The 19,262-nt window shown below is 46.3% G+C and overlaps 1 protein-coding gene across 1 annotated transcript in view; it reads left to right on the forward strand.

The window, feature by feature from the left end:
- Nucleotides 1-19,262, forward strand: part of RIPK1 (receptor interacting serine/threonine kinase 1) — a 63,197-nt gene that overhangs the window by 40,867 nt on the left and 3,068 nt on the right. The window contains exons 8-11 of the mRNA XM_073630968.1: nucleotides 5,446-5,536; nucleotides 12,441-12,992; nucleotides 17,116-17,190; nucleotides 18,300-18,440. Coding sequence (XP_073487069.1) covers nucleotides 5,446-5,536; nucleotides 12,441-12,992; nucleotides 17,116-17,190; nucleotides 18,300-18,440 — 859 coding nt within the window. The remainder of the gene's footprint in view (nucleotides 1-5,445; nucleotides 5,537-12,440; nucleotides 12,993-17,115; nucleotides 17,191-18,299; nucleotides 18,441-19,262) is intronic.

Consider the following 19,262-nt stretch of genomic DNA (forward strand, 5'->3'; position numbering starts at 1 on the left):
GAGCCCCCCACAGCAGATGTCCCCCATCAAAGCCCCCCACAGCAGGTGTCCCCCATCAGAGTCCCCCCACAGCAGGTGTCCCCCATCAGAGTCCCCCCACAGCAGGTGTCCCCCATCAGAGCCCCCCCACAGCAGGTGTCCCCAATCAGAGTCCCCCCACAGCAGGTGTCCCCCATCAGAGTCCCCCCACAGCAGGTGTCCCCCATCAGAGTCCCGTATCAGGGCCCCCCACCAGAGCCCCCATCAAAGTCCCCCCACAGCAGGTGTCCCCCATCAAAGTCCCCCCACAGCAGGTGTCCCCCATCAGAGTCCCCCATCAGAGCCCCCCACCAGAGCCCCCCACAGCAGGTGTCCCCTATCAAAGCCCCCCACAGCAGGTGTCCCCCATCAGAGTCCCCCCACAGCAGGTGTCCCCCATCAGAGCCCCCCACAGCAGGTGTCCCCCATCAGAGCCCCCCACAGCAGGTGTCCCCCATCAGAGCCCCCCACAGCATGTGTCCCCCATCAGAGTCCCCCCACAGCATGTGTCTCCCATCAGAGCCCCCCACAGCATGTGTCCCCCATCAGAGCCCCCCACAGCATGTGTCCCCCATCAGAGCCCCCCACAGCATGTGTCCCCCATCAGAGCCCCCCACAGCAGGTGTCCCCCATCAGAGCCCCCCACAGCAGGTGTCCCCCATCAGAGTCCCCCACAGCATGTGTCCCCCATCAGAGTCCCCCACAGCATGTGTCCCCCATCAGAGCCCCCAAGAGCAGGTGTCCCCCAAAGCAGGTGTCTCAATCAGAGTCCCCCCACAGCAGGTGTCTCCATCAGAGTCTGCCCAAAACAGGAGTCCCCATCAGAGCCCCCACAGCAGGTGTCCCCATCAGAGCCCCCCACAGCAGGTGTCCCCCATCAGAGCCCCCCACAGCAGGTGTCCCCCATCAGAGCCCCCCACAGCAGGTGTCCCCCATCAGAGCCCCCCACAGCAGGTGTCCCCCATCAGAGCCCCCCACAGCAGGTGTCCCCCATCAGAGCCCCCCACAGCAGGTGTCCCCCATCAGAGCCCCCCACAGCAGGTGTCCCCCATCAGAGCCCCCCACAGCAGGTGTCCCCCATCAGAGCCCCCCACAGCAGGTGTCCCCCATCAGAGCCCCCCACAGCAGGTGTCCCCCCATTCTCCACACAACAGTACTTACCTTCAGTCTCCTGCGGTGTCCTCCTCCTCACACTGGCAGCAGCATTCTTCCTGTTTCCTCTCTCGGGCGCAATGAGAGAGAGAACCAGGAAGTGACATCTGACTCAGGGCAGATGTCAATCAAATCTGAAGTGCCAAGTAGCTTCCGCCTGGTGCCTGTAGTATGTATTACTATGGCCGGGCGGAAGCTACTTGGCGTTTCAGAAAATGCCCCAAGGCGGGCTAAACGCCCGCAAATGCAGCGCCACGTCTGCAATCTCATGATTGCATAGACGTGGCGCTTCCTATAAGTGCACCAACACAGCGTCCGAACACAGTGCACTTAAGGACCTTTTTTTTTCCTTTTTAAAGGACCAGTAGTAAAAAAAAATTTTTATTTTTTTTTTTACTTCTTTTTGCTGCCTGGAGGGGGGGGGGGGGGGGGCGGTGCCCAGGCGCCCCCTATGGACGGGCCGCCACTGCAGTTCACTATAAACCAGAGTAGTCACTTATATTAAAAAAAAAAACAAAAGAAAAAAACAACTTGTAGTATTAGAGTGACAAGCTTACAGTATATAGCTTATGTTCATAATGTCTCTGGAGATATCATATTTAAGCAGTTATACAGTGTGCAGAAAGGCATAGGAAGGTTTAGAAACATTTTGCCATGTCTTTGACTCAGCAAATTATAGGGGTGTGCCAACTGGGTTAAAAGTCACCTGTGTAAGACCACAATGCTGAAATTCAATCTCAAATAAGAGAGGGTGGGGAACCTAGAAAGTTATATGGGTTTAGTTGTTTGAATGGACACACGGAGCTGTGACTCGGCTCCAGTGCCCCCATAGGAAGCTGCTGAATGTGGAGGCACTTGATAGGAGGGAGGGGCCAGGAGCAGCAAAGAGGGACGAGGAGAGGAGGATCCGGGCTGCTCTTTGCAAAACCAACTGCACAGAGGAGGTAAATATAACCCACATAGATTTAGGTTCCCAAAAAGTCAGAACTGGTATGATGGGGAAGAGCAGAAAAAGTACATGTAAAGGCTTTTAAAGCATTGTCTATGGAAATTTGTAGGTACTGTAGTTTAGCACCATTCCACAGGCGTACACAATTATACAGCGTAATATGTAAGATATCTATTTCCTCGGCATAACATCATCTTTTTATATATTTTTTTCCCCTCTGATTTTATTAAAGTGATTGTAAAGTCTCATTTAAAAAAATAAAATACATAATAATAACAAACATGTTATATTTACTAGGGTTGTCCCGATACCGATACTAGTATCGGTATCGGCACCGATAGCGAGCATTTGCCCAAGTACTTGTACTCGGGCAAATGCTCCTGATGCTTCACCCGATACCTGGACAGTCAGCAGTGATCGGCGCGTGGGGGAGTTACAAGCTTCTACCCACGCGGCTTTCAGCTGCTTTAGTGAAATCCATACAGCGGTGATCGGTGCTTGTAACTCCCCCACACGTGATCACCGCTGACTGTCACCGAATCCTCAATGCCCCCTCCTGTCCCCCTCCGTTCTGCTGTCCCCCTCCGTTCTGCTGTCCCCCTCCGTTCTGTTCTGCTGTCCCCCTCCGTTCTGCTGTCCCCCTCCGTGTCCTCCTCCTTCCTTTTCTGTATAGACAGTTGACTCTGTCCATTCACATAACTGAAACATTGTAGCCTCCTGTGATTACGATGTCTCAGTTTATGAATGGAGAGGAGCCGCTGTCTTCTCTCCATTCATTTTCAGTGCAGCTGAGGCTGCAGAGAAAGGGACTGGGGAATCTCTATCCTCGGTCTCTTACTCTGTCTCAAGGGGCAGATATCAGGGGTCTGTTAAGACCCCTGACACTTCACCAAAGCCCCCACAGGGCTGATTACAAAAAAAAAAAAAAAAGAAGAAAGCATTGTAAAAAACAAAAAAAAAATTGTAAAATAAAAACAAACACTGTCACGTGACATTAAAAATAAAAGTATTGGTAATCGGTATTGGCGAGTACTTGAAAAAAAGTATCGGTACTTGTACTAGGTCTTAAAAAAGTGGTATCGGGACAACCCTAAAATTTACCTCCTCTGTGCAGTTGGTTTTGCAAAGAGCAGCCTGGATCCTCCTCTCCTTGTCCCTCTTTGCTGCTCCTGGCCCCTCCCACCTATCAAGCGCCTCCTCATTTAGCAGCTTCCTATGGGGGCACTGGAGCCGAGTCACAGCTCCATGTGTTCATTCAAATACACCCTCTCTCCCCTGATTGGCTGACTGACTTTGACAACCACGGGAGCCAATGGTGCCGCTGCTGTGTATCAGGAGGAGTGTCCTGGACGACTTAGACATTTGTGGACATTGCTGGAGAGAGAGATGGGGCTCAGGTAAGTAATTAGGGGGGGTGTTGGAGAGGCTGCTACGCACAAGTTTTTTTATCTTAATGCATAGAATGCATTAAGATAAAAAACCTTTTGCCTTTACAACTCCAATAAAGTTTTCATAACAACAAATATATAAAAAAAAGAACAGAAAAAGAAAAAAAAAGAAGCAAAAACACAAAAAACAATAACAAACATAAAAAAAAAAGAAGATTGAAGTCAGTTTGTCTGACAGAGCAATAACATCATCAATACATTTGATTCATTATTTAACCACTAAGCCACCGCCCACCGTCATATGACGGCTGGACGAGGCTTCTGTTATTCTGGGAGGACGTCATATGACGTCCTCGCCTTCCGGAGCCACTAGGGGGCGCGCGCGCCGCCGGCGGCGCACGCGCGCGCCCGCCGTGTCACTCGGGACCCGGTGCGCGTGCCCGGCGGGCGCGATGTCCGCCGGGCACCCGCGATTGCCGGGTAACACAGCAGGAGCGTGGATCTGTGCATGTAAACACAGATCCACGTCCTGTCAGAGAGGAGAGGAGACCGATGGCGTGTCCCTTGTACATAGGGACAGCGATCGGTCACCTCCCCCAGTCAGTCCCCTCCCCCCACAGTTAGAATCACCTCCTTAGGTAATACATTAACCCCTCGAGCGCCCCCTAGTGTTAACCCCTTCCCTGCCAGTCACATTTACACAGTAATCAATGCAATTTTATAGCATTGATCGCTGTATAAATGTGAATGGTCCCAAAAATGTGTCAAAAGTGTCCGATGTGTCCGCCGCAATATCGCAGTCACAATAAAAATTGCAGATCGCCGCCATTACTAGTAAAAAATAAATAAATAATAAAAATGCTATAAATCTATCCCGTATTTTGTAGACGCTATAACTTTTGCGCAAACCAATCAATATACGCTTATCGCAATTTTTTTTTACCAAAAATATGTAGAAGAATACGTATCGGCCTAAACTGAGGAAAAAATTTGTTAAAAAAAAAATTGGATATTTATTATAGCAAAAAGTAAAAAATATTGTGTTTTTTCAAAATTGTCCCTCTTCTTTTGTTTATAGCGCAAGAAATAAAAACCGCAGAGGTGATCAAATACCACCAAAAGAAAGCTCTATTTGTGGGAAAAAAATGATAAAAATTTAATTAAGGTGCAGTGTAACATGACCGCGCAATTGTCATTCAAAGTGCGACAGCGCTGAAAACTGAAAAATGGCTTGGGCAGGAAGGGGGTGTACGTGCCCTGTATTGAGGTGGTTAATTTTTCAAAGCTATTCAAAAAATATTCAGAAATATCCAGTCCCCAAGGGTGGGAGGATTGGGTGAGACCCACCGAGTGGGTCTATATGAGTGGGGATACAATACAATAGTTTGGAGATCCCTGGTGATAGCGGATCAGATGGCAGTCGGGTGTAAACAGACAGGCGGTTCGTTTACATCCAGCTGCCAATAGGGGAGAGCAGTCTGTGTCTCTGCCTGAGCGGACCAGACACAGGCCTGTCATCTGCCTGCTCAGCAAGCGGATCACAGCCGCGGTTCACCCTGTGTGAAAAGGGGCCTTAAATGGTGTCGTTCCAACATTCTTGTAAGGCTGTAAAATACAGGGTGTCCCAAAAATTGTATATACACAATCTGAATGACTAGTTATCAGCATTGCCTGGACCAAAATGGTTATCAGTTTGAGAACAGACGCTATGTATAAAGAAGTACATTTATGTATAATATTTAAAAATTTGAAAGTTAACTGTATGGTAATAAATACTGACTTTATAATCATCCAAATTGTGTATACATTTTGTTGGCACACCCTATACTTTTATTTTAAATGGTTGCCTCCCAATTTTGTACTGCGCGTCTCCATCTAAAATTTACTCCTGTATAGTGCTGTGAATTATATTTCATTAGACTTCTTTCGTGCATTTAGAAAGATTACCCGAAGCCAGAAGAATTTATTCAAAGGATGGCATCTTTGCAGTTAGACTGTGATGCAGAACCTCCCAGTATGCAACCAAGAGGTATGTTGCCTTCCCTATATATTACAGCCTTATAAAAAAGGACCTCAGAACATTAGAAGCCTAATACAATAATACAATGCCATTACTGTGTATATGTACAGCGGGTAAAATAAGTATTGAACACGTCACCATTTTTCTAGGTAAATATATTTCTAAAGGTGCTATTGACATGGAATTTTCTCCACGTCAGTAACAACCCATGCAATCTATACATACAAAGAAACCAAAACAAATATGTTCAGAAATTAAGTTATGTGTAATAAAATGGAAGGACACAGGGAAAAAGTATTGAACACATGAAGAAAGGGAAGTGCAAAAAGGCATGGAAAGCCAAGACACAAGCTAAAATTTATCAGTAAATAGAAAGCAATCCTGCCCCTTGTCAGTACAAATTAATATCAGCTGTTTCAGTCTCAACTGATGGCCTATAAAACAGTGTCTCATTACCAAGGTGTCACACAAACATCTCATGATAGGTAAAAACAAAGAGCTCTCTTAAGACCTTTACAACCTTATTGTTGCAAAACATACTGATGGCATTGGTTACAGAAGGATTTCTAAACTTCTGAATGTTCCAGTGAGCACTGTTGGGGCCCTAATCCGGAAGTGGAAAGAACATCATTTCACCATAAACCGGCCACGACCAGGTGCTCCTGGCAAGATTTCTGACAGAGGAGGGAAAATACGGTAATTATCGGAAGAGTTGTCCAAGAGTCAAGGACCACTAGTGGAGAGCTTCAGAAAGACCTAGAATTAGCAAGTACAATTATTTCAAAGAAAACAATAAGTAATGCACTCAGCCACCATGGCCTGTACGCTCGCTCACCACGCAAGACTCCATTGCTGAAAAAGAAAAAGCATGTTTAAGCTTGTTTTAAAGTGTGCTGCACAACATTTAGACAAGCCTGTGAAACACTGGGAGAATATCGCCTGCGGAGATGAGATAAAAAAATGGAACTCTTTGGATGCCATAATACATACCATGTTTCAGTGGCGGAATTACCGGGGTCGCCACAGTCGCACTTGGGACGGGGCCCGGCATTCCGCCACTGTGGGGGGGGCCCAGCGGGGTTGCTATTCACAGGGCACAGGCATCGATAGTTTTATTTCCCTCTCCGTGCGTCCTCTCTCACAGGACACACAGCTGATCTTCTCCCCCCTCCTCTCTCCTCTGTGCTCCACAGGAAATGTGAGCTCCTTAGCTTCACACTTGACTGCCCGCGGAGCACACAGGAGAGGGGAGAAGATCAGCTGTGTGTCCTGCGAGAGAGGACGCACGGAGAGGGAAATAAAACTATCGATGCCTGCGCTGCTGTTACATGAGACAGCACAGGCATTGCCAGGGGGGGAGGGGGGGGCGGGCCGCACCGGGTGACACCCGCCAGAGGGGTGACACCTGTGGGCAGCGGCACCGCACGTCGCACTGTCCTCACCCCTACACATCCCTGTGCACAGTGGAGCAGACCGAAGCCGCCTCCCCCTCCTCTCTGTTTACGGAAGAGGAGGAGTCCGAGGGACACATTCAGCTCTACCCATACCACGCTGTTCTGAGGTCTGTAACGTTTTTATCCAAACAGACGTGTGCTGGGGGGGGGGAACGCTATGGGAGGGGGGTCTGCACTGATGGAGGGGCGGTGGTCTGCACTGAGGGGGGGTCTGCATTGATGGGGTGGGAGTCTGCACTGAGGGGGGTCTGCACTGAGGGGTTCTGCGTTGATGGGGTGGGGGTCTGCACTGAGTGGGGTCTGCATTGATGGGGTGGGGGTCTGCACTGAGTGGGGTCTGAAGGGAGGCACTGATAGGGGGCACTAAGAAGGCACTGATAGGAGGCACTGAAGGGGAGCACTGATAGGCTGCAATGATAGGAGGCAATGATGGGCATTGATGAGCACTGATAGGCAAAACTCATAGGCTGCACAGATGGGCACTGAGGAACACTGATAGGCAGAACTAAGGCAGTATTGAAGAGTACCGATAGGTGGCACGGATAGACGCTGCAAAAAAGAGCACCGATAGGTGATGCTGATAGGCAGATTTGATGGGCACTAATAGGCAGCATTAATGAGCACTGATAGGTAACACTTGTAGGCGGCATTGATGGGCACTGATACATGGCACTGATGATTGGGGCACTGATTATCAGTGTAAACAATTTACTGACATTCTTGACAGTTAATGGCAGTCCTTTCCTCACACAGACATAGCACGGGAGGAAAGGGCTGCGGATAACCGGCAAGTCTGTTTACATGTGATCAGCTGACATCACATGGTAAAGGGCCACTGTGATTGCGCTGGATGCACGTCCCGGGGGTCATGCGGGAAGCACGGTTTTGGGAGGATGCCCATGGACACCCTCCCAAAATTGAAAGCCCGGGGTTGGATGGAAGGGGGGCTATCATTGTTTCTTGCACCGGGGCCCTGAAGGTTCTAGTTACGCCTCTGCCATGTTTGGATGTCATATGGCACTGCACATCACCCCAAAAACACCATACCCACAGTGAAGTTTAGCATACGGTACCGGGAAACTTCATGTAATTGAAGGAAGCATGAATGGAAAAACGTACCAAGGCATTCTTGATAAAAATCTGCTGTCATCTACCAGCATCATAAAAATGAAACGAGGGTGGACATTTCAGCATAACAATGATCCCAAACACAAAGCCAAGGAAGCTCCCAGTTGTTTCAAAGAAAGAAAATAAAGCTGCTAGAATGGTCCAGCCAATCACCTGACTTGAATCCAATAGAAAATATATGGAAAGAACTAAAGATCAGAACTCATAGAAGAGGCCCATGGAATCTTCCAGATTCACACCCGAGTAATGCAGGTGACTAGTTTCTCCATACAGGAGGTGTCTTGAAGCTGTCATTACCATCAAACGATTTTGTACCAAGTATTAAATACATTTCAGTTAGCGTGTTCAATACTTTTTCCCTGTGTCATTCCATTTTATCACACGACTTAATTTCTGAACGTATTTGTTTTGGTTTCTTTTTATGTATGGATTGCATGGGTTGTTGTGGACATGTGGTATGAGTTTAGTAAATTGGTACAGAGATTACACAGGACTCTCAAAGGTTCAGCCTGAGAAGCTTCAGCGTGTGGATTGTAGGCGGGGAAAGCTCTGTTTTAAAGGATGTTTTTTGTAAAGCATTCCACCAGGGATCAACAGAACCCTGATGCCATGCAAGTCTCCTGCAGATCTGTCAGTGTATCTGCTTGCTCGTACCTCATACGAGCAAGCCGATACATTCTGACAGGAAGAATCAATAAACTACCATGGCACTCACAGCGCTGTGGTAGTTCATTGAGAACTACAAGCCGACCGCTGCTAAAACTGTCAAACTTGTAGTTTTCTATTTACAGAACACTGTTACTGAGTAACGTGGCCTGCGTGTTTTTTTTAAATTGTGACATTATATATATATATATATATATATATATATATATATATATATATATATATATATATATATATATATATATATACACACACATGGATGTAACATGCTATGAAAGGTGAACTTATCCTTTAAAGTGATATTAAGGCAAACAAAAAAAAAACATGTCATACTAACCTGCTTTGTGCAGTGGTTTTGCACAAAGCAACCCCAATCCTCCTCTCCTCGGGTCCATTGCCAGAGCTCCTGGTCCCTCCTGCCAAGTGCCCCTATAGCAAGCAGCTTCCGAGTCGCTGCACTGTGTCCATTCACATATAGAGCGTGGCTCAGCCCCGCCCCTGCTATCTCTTTATGGGCTCACTGGCTGTGATTGACAGTAGCGGGAGCCAATGGTTCATGAGGAGAAACTGACCCAGGAGGGCTGCTGCTCTCTTGCACATTTCTGTATCGAGTAGGTAAGTATTGGGGGGGGGGGGGGCGGGGAAGCTGCTGCACATGCACACAGAAGATTTTTTTTACCTTCATGCATGAAGGTAAAAAACCTTGAGCCTTTACAACCACTTAAGCTTTCTCCAGGTTCGGTAATGAAGTTTGAAGGTTCCGAAGTGTCTTGGGTGGGAAGGAACCTTAATCCTGTGTCTGGACTTTGCGAGACACCTGCAGCCAGTGTGCAGAGTTGTTATAAGCCTGATTAGAGCTACAGCAGTTGAAATAGGAGTTGCAATGGCTGACATTTGAAGACAGAACCCTGTCAGAAGAACTGGGAGTTACTGCTGTAGACCAGGGCTGTGTTTTGGCCTAGGCCGACAAGGCCTAGGCCTAGGGCGGCACTTTGCGGGGGGCGGCAAAAAAAGCCGCCCCCCCGCATGAGAGAAAGTCCCCCCACCCGATTCCCAGCTCCCGCGGCCGCCCCCCGCACACACATGCAGCCCACGGCAGCCGCCTTGCTGTAGCGGCGCTGTTGTGTATGGGCGTGCTTGGCAGAGAGTGGAGGGGCGTGTGTATGGGCGTGCTTAGCAGAGCTCACGCCCCTCCACCCTCTGACGAGCACGCCCATACACAGCAGCGCCGCCCGCTACAGCAAGGCGGCTGCCGTGGGCTGGGGGCGGGCGCGGGTGCCGGGAATCAGGAAGACGGGTGGGGGGACTTTCTCTCATGCGGGGGGCGGCGTGTGACTCATGCCCCCATAAGCGGCCGATGACTGGTGGAGGTGGAGCCTTATGCTCCGCCTACCCTCCTCCACACTGCTTGACCCTTCTCCTCGGCACAGCAGGTAAAGTTATTGAAAAAAATTATAAGAGTTTTATGGGAACAGTGTTGGCATTTGATGGCACAGTGGCTACAATTGATGGGGCACAGTGACAGCGTTTGATGGGGCACAGTGGCTGCAAATGATGGGCACAGTGACACATTTGATGGGGCACAATGACAGCGTTTGATGGGGCACAGTGGCTGCAAATGATGGGCACAGTGACACATTTAATGGGGCACAATGACTGCGTTTAAAGGCACAGTGGCTGCAATTGATGGGGCACAGTGACAGCGTTTGATGGGGCACAATAGCTGCGTTTAAAGGCACAGTGGCTGCAAAATGATGGGGCACAGTGACAGCGTTTGATGGGGCACAATGGCTGCATTTAAAGGCACAGTGGCTGCAATTGATGGGGCACAGTGACAGCGTTTGATGGGGCACAATGGCTGCGTTTAAAGGCACAGTGGCTGCAAATGATGGGGCACAGTGACAGCGTTTGATGGGGCACAATGGCTGCGTTTAAAGGCACAGTGGCTGCAAATGATGGGGCACAGTGACAGCGTTTGATGGGGCACAATGGCTGCGTTTAAAGGCACAGTGGCTGCAAATGATGGGCACAGTGACAGCGTTTGATGGGGCACAATGGCTGCATTTGATGGCACAGTGGCTGCAAATGGTGGGCACAGTGGCTGCATTTGGTGGGCACAGTGGCTGCGTTTGGTGGGCACAGTGGCTGCGTTTGGTGGGCACAGTGGCTGCGTTTGGTGGGCACAGTGGCTGCAATTGATGGGCACAGTGGCTGTGTTTGGTGGACACAGTGGCTGCGTTTGATGGCACAGTGGCTGCGTTTGATGGCACAGTGGCTGCAATTGATGGGCACAGTGGCTGCGTTTGGTGGGGCACAGTGGCTGCGTTTGGTGGGGCACAGTGTCTGCGTTTGGTGGGCTCAGTGGCTGCGTTTGATGGGGCACAGTGTCTGCATTTGGTGGGCACAGTGGTTGCGTTTGGTGGGCACAGTGGTTGCGTTTGGTGGGCACAGTGGCTGCGTTTGGTGGGCACAGTGGCTGCGTTTGATGGAACAGTGGCTGCATTTGATGGGGCACAGTGAGGCTGCAATTGATGTATTTTTTTCTGAATTTCTTAGTTTGTTTGCACCCCCGCAAAAATTTTGAGCACCAGCCGCCACTGGCATGTGCAAAGTGCTCCATGCATGCTAAAATCAATGCAAACCCTTTAAACAGTCCACATTTAGTTGCAGTCTCCAGGGAGTGGGGAAGGGTACCTGTTCCCCCCTCCCCCCTGAAAGGTGCCAAATGAGCCTAAAGAGGAAGGGGTGTGGTTTACAGATTATAGGGCGGGTCTTAAACATGAAGGGGTGTGGCCTCGGCAGGAAGGGGTGTGGCCTCGGCAGCAAGGGGTGGGTCGTATTTAAATTAGGGGGGTGCATGAGTTTAGTCAGGCCTAGGGCAGCACAAAACCTAAATACACCACTGCTGTAGACTGCATCCCTTGTGAGGGGGATTCCTTGCCTAAAGACTGGGAAAATCCAGACAGCTATGTGGGTCTTGGAGGCCGGGAAAGCTGAGGCAGCTAGCGGGTCCAGTGGGCTGGAGGGAATCTGTAAGTCTCTAGAGAGACAAAGCTCTCTGGGCTGGAAAACCCTATCCAGAGGGCAGGAGTGGGCTGGTACAGCAAGGTGCTGTGAATAAAGGTTAAGTGAGCCTGAAGAACCAATGGTCTTGGAGACCAGTGTAAGGAACCAGGTGGTCCTGCTAACAGGACAGCCAGGTGGCTTGGCGTTTTTGTTTCTGTTACTTGTCCTGCTGTGTAAAGCTGAAATCCCTCTGTGGGAAACCCTGTGTTAAAGAGCAGCTCCAGGCTCCTGCAGAAAAATTAAATACTGTAGCTGCTGACTTTTTATATTAGGACACTTACCTGTCCAGGAATCCAGTAGTATCTTCACCCGAGCCGATTTTTCAATCGGCTATCGGGTGCTGCCGCCATCTCCACTAAGGGAAACCGCCAGTGAAGAATTGCAGCTTCACTTACGGTTCCCTAATGCCCATGCATGAAGCACGCTGTGCTCTCTGATTGGGCCAGCTGCAGGAGAAGGAGGAGGGGGGCCGGACTCAGCTGGAAGTGGGAGCGGGTATCTGTCAAAACCAAGTACCTGCTCCCCCCCTCTCCCCCAAAAGGGGCCACTTTTATTTAATCACTATTATGTCAGGTCTGACATGTTTTGTCTTTTTCTAGATACACCCCAGTCTCTTCATAGCAACCTGGGCTTGGGACACGGAAACATAAGTGAGCATTTGTTCAGGGCTTCAAATGAGCCAGAAGAGAGTGAGGAAGAAAAACATGATGACTTACAGCGGAAACTGCAAGAAGAAATGAATTATCATCAGACTGGCAGTCGTATTGATAATGTGACTAACCCTTCCAACCCAGGTGCTCTAAGTGAGCGCAGAAGTCGTAAAGTGTTTAATGAACCATGTGATGTGAATCCACATAATCCAGGGAATTTTATACCTGCCAATGGACTATACAGCCCTGAGCAACCTACTCAGGGGGACCCAGGTTCCATGTACATGCCTAATGAACACCAAAGAATGTTCAGTCCACATATTTCAACTATGCCACCAACTACACCTGAATCAGGGGCATATCCTCATGGGCAACTTGACGGTTGGCATGGATTGCCTGGTGTTATGCCATATGATTCTACTAAAGTTCCTGTTGCAGAATCTGAGATGCCAATTCTTTACCCACATCATCCAAGCTATCTATATGCTAGTTACACAGGAGGTAAGTGTGTTTGCAGCTTTCCTTACTGCATTGTGGATACATGTACCATTCAGGCCTGCGGCCTGAACAAGAGAAATGTATTGATTCCCAATCCATGCTAAAGAGTGTAGATGAATACATTTCCGGCTGCTGGCTATTTTATTCTGACAGCTGGCACCTGTAGCTGTCAAAATAACCAAAGAGTGACTGCAGCTGATGAGGTGCAGTTACTGTTTGGCTGACAATTTTCTGTCCGTCTCCTTCAATTTTCAGATCGAAGGATGTCAGGCTGAGTAATGCCAGTAGGTCCGCCCACAGTCCAAGTTGCAGGTGGATCATCAGGAACCGGCCAACATTCGCTCTGTGTATGGCGAGCTTAGATGTAGTATTTACCCCCACACAAAGGTTTAACGAACGGTAAGTGGGGCACTTGCACTGTGTACACTGAACCTTTAGGGCCCCTTTGCTCCAACTCCTCTGCCAGTTTTTCAGCACTGCAATCAAAGTGACACATGTATCAGAAGGATTTTGAGAGAACATGAGAGCAATGTTGTCCTTTTTCAAATTGTACAGTAAGGCCATACACAGGGCAAATTTCTTTCCTGCAACCATGAGAAATTTGCTCAATTTCCCCATCAACACAGACAATGTTGATGTGGGAATCTTTCCTGCCGAGCCATTGTCTTCTACTGGTGGGGGGAAGTGGGGGAAGTCATCCCTGCTGGAAGAAGACAGTGATTATCCCTAGCGGCTATAGCAGCCTCTAGCAATAATCCTAAGAGAATCCGGCAGGCTGGTTGTTGTACCTAAGTTGATAGGTCAACTGGGTACATTCAGCCTGCCCATTAACATTTTGAATCTCGGCTGGTTACTGCTGAACCCACGAGATTCGAACCATGTATGGCTGACCTAAGCCTGAAAGACTGCAAAGTTGTAGCCCTTTGTAGAAGTAGTAGTATTGTAGAGTTAAAGTAAATACTTTTAACTGTTAATTTTAAGACTGAGATTATTGACGCATCTTTAAAAGACTTGATTTGTACTATGTCACTCCTGACAAAGAGACCTAAATTGCCTCTAACATTTCCTCTTAAGAGCAAGCCTGTACTGAGAGAATGTATGTATGTATGTATGTATGTATGTGTATATGTATATATATATATATATATATATATATATATATATATATATATATATATATATACATACATACATACATACATACATACATACATACATACATACATACATACATACATATACATATACATATACACACACACACCGGCCACTTTATTAGGTACACCTTGCTAGTACCGGGTTGGACCCCCCTTTTGCCTCCAGAACTGCCTTAATTCTTCGTGGCATAGATTCAACAAGGTGTTCGAAACACTTTTAAATTTTGGTCCATATTGACATGATAGCATCACACAGTTGCTGCAGATTTGTCAGCTGCACATCCCTGATGCAAATCCCCCGTTCCACCACATCCCAAAGGTGCTCTATTGGATTGAGATCTGGGGACTATGGAAGCCATTGGAGTACAGTGAACTCATTGTTATGTTCAAGAAACCAGTGGTGAGATGATTTAAGCTTTGTGACATGGTGCATTATCCTGCTGGAAGTAGCCATCAGAAGATGGGTGCACTGTAGTCATAAAGGGATGGACATGGTCAGCAATAATATTTGTTTAAATGATGCTCAAGGGACCCAAGGTATGCAAAGAAAATATCCCCCACACCATTACACCACCACCAGCCTGAACTGTTGATACAAGGCACGATGGATCCATGCTTTCATGTGGTTTATGCCAAATTCTGACCCTACCATCTGAATGTTGTATCTAAAATCGGGACTCATCAGACCAGGCAACGTTTTTCCAGTCTTCTATTGTCCAATTTTGGTGAGCCTGTACGAATTGTAGCCTCAGTTTCCTGTTCGTAGCTGACAGAAGTGGCACCCGGTGTGGTCTTCTGCCGCTGTAGCCCATCTGCATCAAAGTTTGATGTTTTGTACATTCAGAGATGGTATTCTGCATACCTTGGTTGTAAGAAGTGGTTATTTGAGTTACTGTTGCCTTTCTATCATCTCAAACAAGTCTGCCCATTCTCCTTTGACCTCAACAAGGCATTTTCCTCCATCCAACTATCGCTCACTGGATATTTTCTCTTTTTTGGACCATTCTCTGTAAACCCTAGAGATGGCTGTGCTTGAAAATCTCAGTCGATCAGCAGTTTTTAAAATACTCAGACCAACCCATCTGGCACCAACAACCATGCCACGTTCAAAGTCACTTAAATCCCATATATATATATATATATATAAAAAATATAGTTGTGCTCATAAGTTAAGTTTACATACCCTGGCAGAATGTTTCTTTCACTAACGCTTAGTGTTTGGCTGAAGCCATTTATTATCCATCAACTGTTTTTACTCTTTTTAAATCATAATCACAACAGAAACTGCCCAAATGACCCTGATCAAAAGTTTACATACCTCAGTTCTTAATACTGTGTATTGCCCCCTTTAACATCAATAACAGCTTGAAGTCTTTTGTGGTATTTGTGGATGAGGCTCTTTATCTGCTCAGATGGTAAAGCTGCCCATTCCTCTTGGCAAAAAGTCTCCAGTTCCTGTAAATTCTTGGGCAGTCTTGCATGAACTGCACATTTAAGATCTCCCCAAAGTGGCTTAATGATATTGAGGTCAGGAGACTGAGATGGCCACTTCACAACCTTCACTTTATTCTGCTGTAGCCAATGACAGGTCGACTTGGCCTTGTGTTTTGGATCATTGTCATGTTGGAATGTTCAAGTACGTCCCATGCGCAGCTTCCTGGCTGATGAATGCAAATGTTCCTTCAGTATTTTTTGATAACGTACTGCATTCATCTTGACATAAATTTTTACCACATTTCCTGTGCTTTTTGTAGCTCACACATCCCCAAAACATCAGCGATCCACCTCCGTGTTTCACAGTAGGAATGGTGTACTTTTCATCATAGGCCTTGTTGACTCCTCTGCAAATGAAGCGTTTATGGTTGTGGCGAAAAAGCTCAATTTTGGTCTCATCACTCCAAATGACTTTCTGCCAGAAGGTTTGAGGCTTGTCTCTGTGCTGTTTGGCGTATTGTAAGCGGGATACTTTGTGGCATTTGCGTAGTAATGGCTTTCTTCTGGTGACTCGACCATGCAGCCCATCTTTCTTCAAGTGCCTCCTTATTGTGCATCTTGAAACAGCCACACCACATGTTTTCAGAGAGTCCTGTATTTCACCTGAAGTTATTTGGAGGTTTTTCTTTGCATCCCGAACAATTTTCCTGTTGTGGCTAACATTTTAGTTGGTCTACCTGACCGTGGTTTGGTTTCAACAGAACCCCTCATTTTCCACTTCTTGATTAGAGTTTGAACACTGCTGATTGGCATTCTCAATTCCTTGGATATCATTTTATATCCCTTTCCTGTATTTATACAGTTCAACATCCTTTTCCCACAGATCCTTTGACAATTCTTTTGCTTTCCCCATGACTCAGAATCCAGAAACGTCAGTGCAGCACTGGATGAAAGATGCAAGGGTCTGTAAGGAGTCCAGAACCGCATTGACCTTTTTATACACACAATAATTACAAGCAAACAGATCACAGGTGAGGATGGTTACCTTTTAATGGCCATTCAAACCCCTTTGTGTCAACTTGTGTGCATGTTATCAGGCCAAAATCACCAGGGTATGTAAACTTTTGATCAGGGTCATTTGGGTAGTTTCTGTTGTGATTATGATTTAAAAAGAGTAAACACAGTTGCTTGACAATAAATGGCTTCAGCCAAACACTAACCATGAGTGAAAATTTTTTTTGTGTTATCATTCATATTCTCTGAAAAATGGGCAAGAAATCATAAATTCTAGCAGGGTATGTAAACTTATAAGCACAACTGTAATGTCTATCTATCGTGCTGCAGGACTGCTAGGACCTATAGCTTGCCTTCACCATGTATTGTTTTTAAATGTTAATTTAATACATCAGCATGGTGTTGCTCTGTAATTAAGGATGAAAGCTTTATTGATCATATTTACCTTTTACTTATCCATTTTCAGGTTATGGTTGATCTCTGTTTTCATGTTTCCCATTTATGTTTTTTGTTCTGTTTAGACACACCTGGGAATCCTATTTTCAAGGGAAACTTTGGCTATCCAGGAAATCATAGTCTGGACGGTTACATTCCAGGTAAGGTCCAAGAGAAGAACATACATAATATATTCTGATTCTAAAATGACCTATAACATTTAAATGTAACTACTTCAAATTAAAATGACCTATAACATTTAAATGTAACTACTTTGAATTATATATCCTTACCTTTATCTTGCTTGTCTGGGTGCATTTTTTTGATTTTTCACATGATGTGGATGCAGAAGTTTTAAATCAGGCTGCAGGAAGTGCTGCCAGCCAAACTCACCCATTAAGATCAATTGGGCCTCAGCATAACTGCAAGCAAAACGCTTGGCCCTCAATTGCAGCGCAGTTCCACAATGTAAAATTTCTGTTCAAAAAGTAAACAAACAGGCATCAGGAAACAGCAGTAGTGCCTTTTGAACACATCCCAGTTCCTTGTATATCACCCTGCAAGTGGTAAGCATTACTACCCACGTGAAAGAGCTTTAAGTGAGGGCATACTTTGTCTCAATGGCATAGAACACAGGAATGTGTATAGCCTAACATTAAAGTGGTTGTAAAGTTAAAATGTTTTTTAACCTAATGCATTCCCTGCAATAAGGTAAAAAATGTTTTAGCACTTGCTGTGTGCCCCCACCCACAGACATATACCTGAGTCTTCTGTCAATCCAGTGCTGTGCTCAGCTGCATCTGGTATTTCTTCACTCCCTGCTCTCATAAGAGGTTCTGAGAGCAGCGATTGGCTCCTTCTGCTGTCAGTCAAATCCTGTGAGAAAGGTGCAGGGCCGAGTCGCACTGTGTGTGTCTATGGATGCACACAGCCTTGCTTGGGAGCACGCCCGCACATGTGCCACTATAGCACACAGCTTGCTATGGGGTCACACGCAGAAGAAAAGCAGTGGAGAGCACTGGCGAGGGACTCCAGAAGAGGAGATAAGGGACTGCTCTATGCAATACAATTGCTGCTTCTACAGTTTAAAAGGACTTGTATTGACTTGTAATGAGTTCATAGGCAGCCAGAACACTAGCATTTTCAAAAGGCTTCCTTTAACAGGATCCTGGTGTGTAAACTGAGATACAAATCTATACTTTGTCAAGTATTTGCACCTAATTGTGCAGGTGTGACTGATTATTATTCTGTTTGTTTTGCCTTTCTTTAGATAAATCTGTCAATCTGACTATATCAAATAGTAGAGCCATTCAGATTGGAAACGGTAATTACATGGCGGTTGAGGAACCAAGAGCAATAAACAGGCACATTGCTAACAATTTGACTGACAAGCAGTATCAACATGTGTTTGGTATGTATTGGTTGTTGTTTATTGGATTTAACCACATCACAATTGTTTCTCCTTTCTGCTTAATTATATTGATCAAAGCAATACCAGCCAGGTTACTGAACTGAACACATTTCTAGAAGTAGTTGAGGAGCAATTATATGTTGCAATCTCATTATTGAATTTTAACCCCCGGTTCACACCAGTGCAGCTTTGAAATATTGCTACTTTAGCGTGAAATCAAAGCTGCAGATCAGTACAATTTGCACCTCCGATTTCATTGCAGCTTGCAACTTCATTTAACAGAAGTCTATGCAAGTCGCAATGAAATCGGGGAAAAGTAGTGCAGGAACCTTTTTCAAAGTAGCTGTGACATGAGTCGTGGTGGTTTGAACGGTTTCATTGCTGGCAATGGGGTGCGACTTGTCATGTGATTTGGAACTGTCAAATTGCATGACAAATCACACCAGTGTGAACCAGGGCTAAAGGTTGGTTGAAATTAGTGTTCACACTGTTGAACTAAAATATAATGATTTTATTTGCAAATATGTTTTAAGTGGGAAGGTGCGGTACCTGCAGCAGACTATAAGAAATAATCCACTACAGACCTAATTTCACTAAACTAAAATCTGAAATGGGTTAGTGCCCTTGGCACATCATCACCTCTTTGCCCATTTACAGGTACTTAAGACTGCAATTCTTGTGTTTTTTTTTTTTTTTTTCTTTTTTTTGCATCAAAGCAAATTAAGCACTTCAGAGTATGTGATTTCACAGTATATCAAATATGAGTTGATACCTCCAGTTTCGTTTGACTTACCCCATACTTCAAATGTGTGTTGCTGCCAT

Source organism: Aquarana catesbeiana, linkage group LG05 (genome assembly GCF_042186555.1).
Source record: "Aquarana catesbeiana isolate 2022-GZ linkage group LG05, ASM4218655v1, whole genome shotgun sequence".
Lineage (NCBI taxonomy): Eukaryota > Metazoa > Chordata > Amphibia > Anura > Ranidae > Aquarana > Aquarana catesbeiana.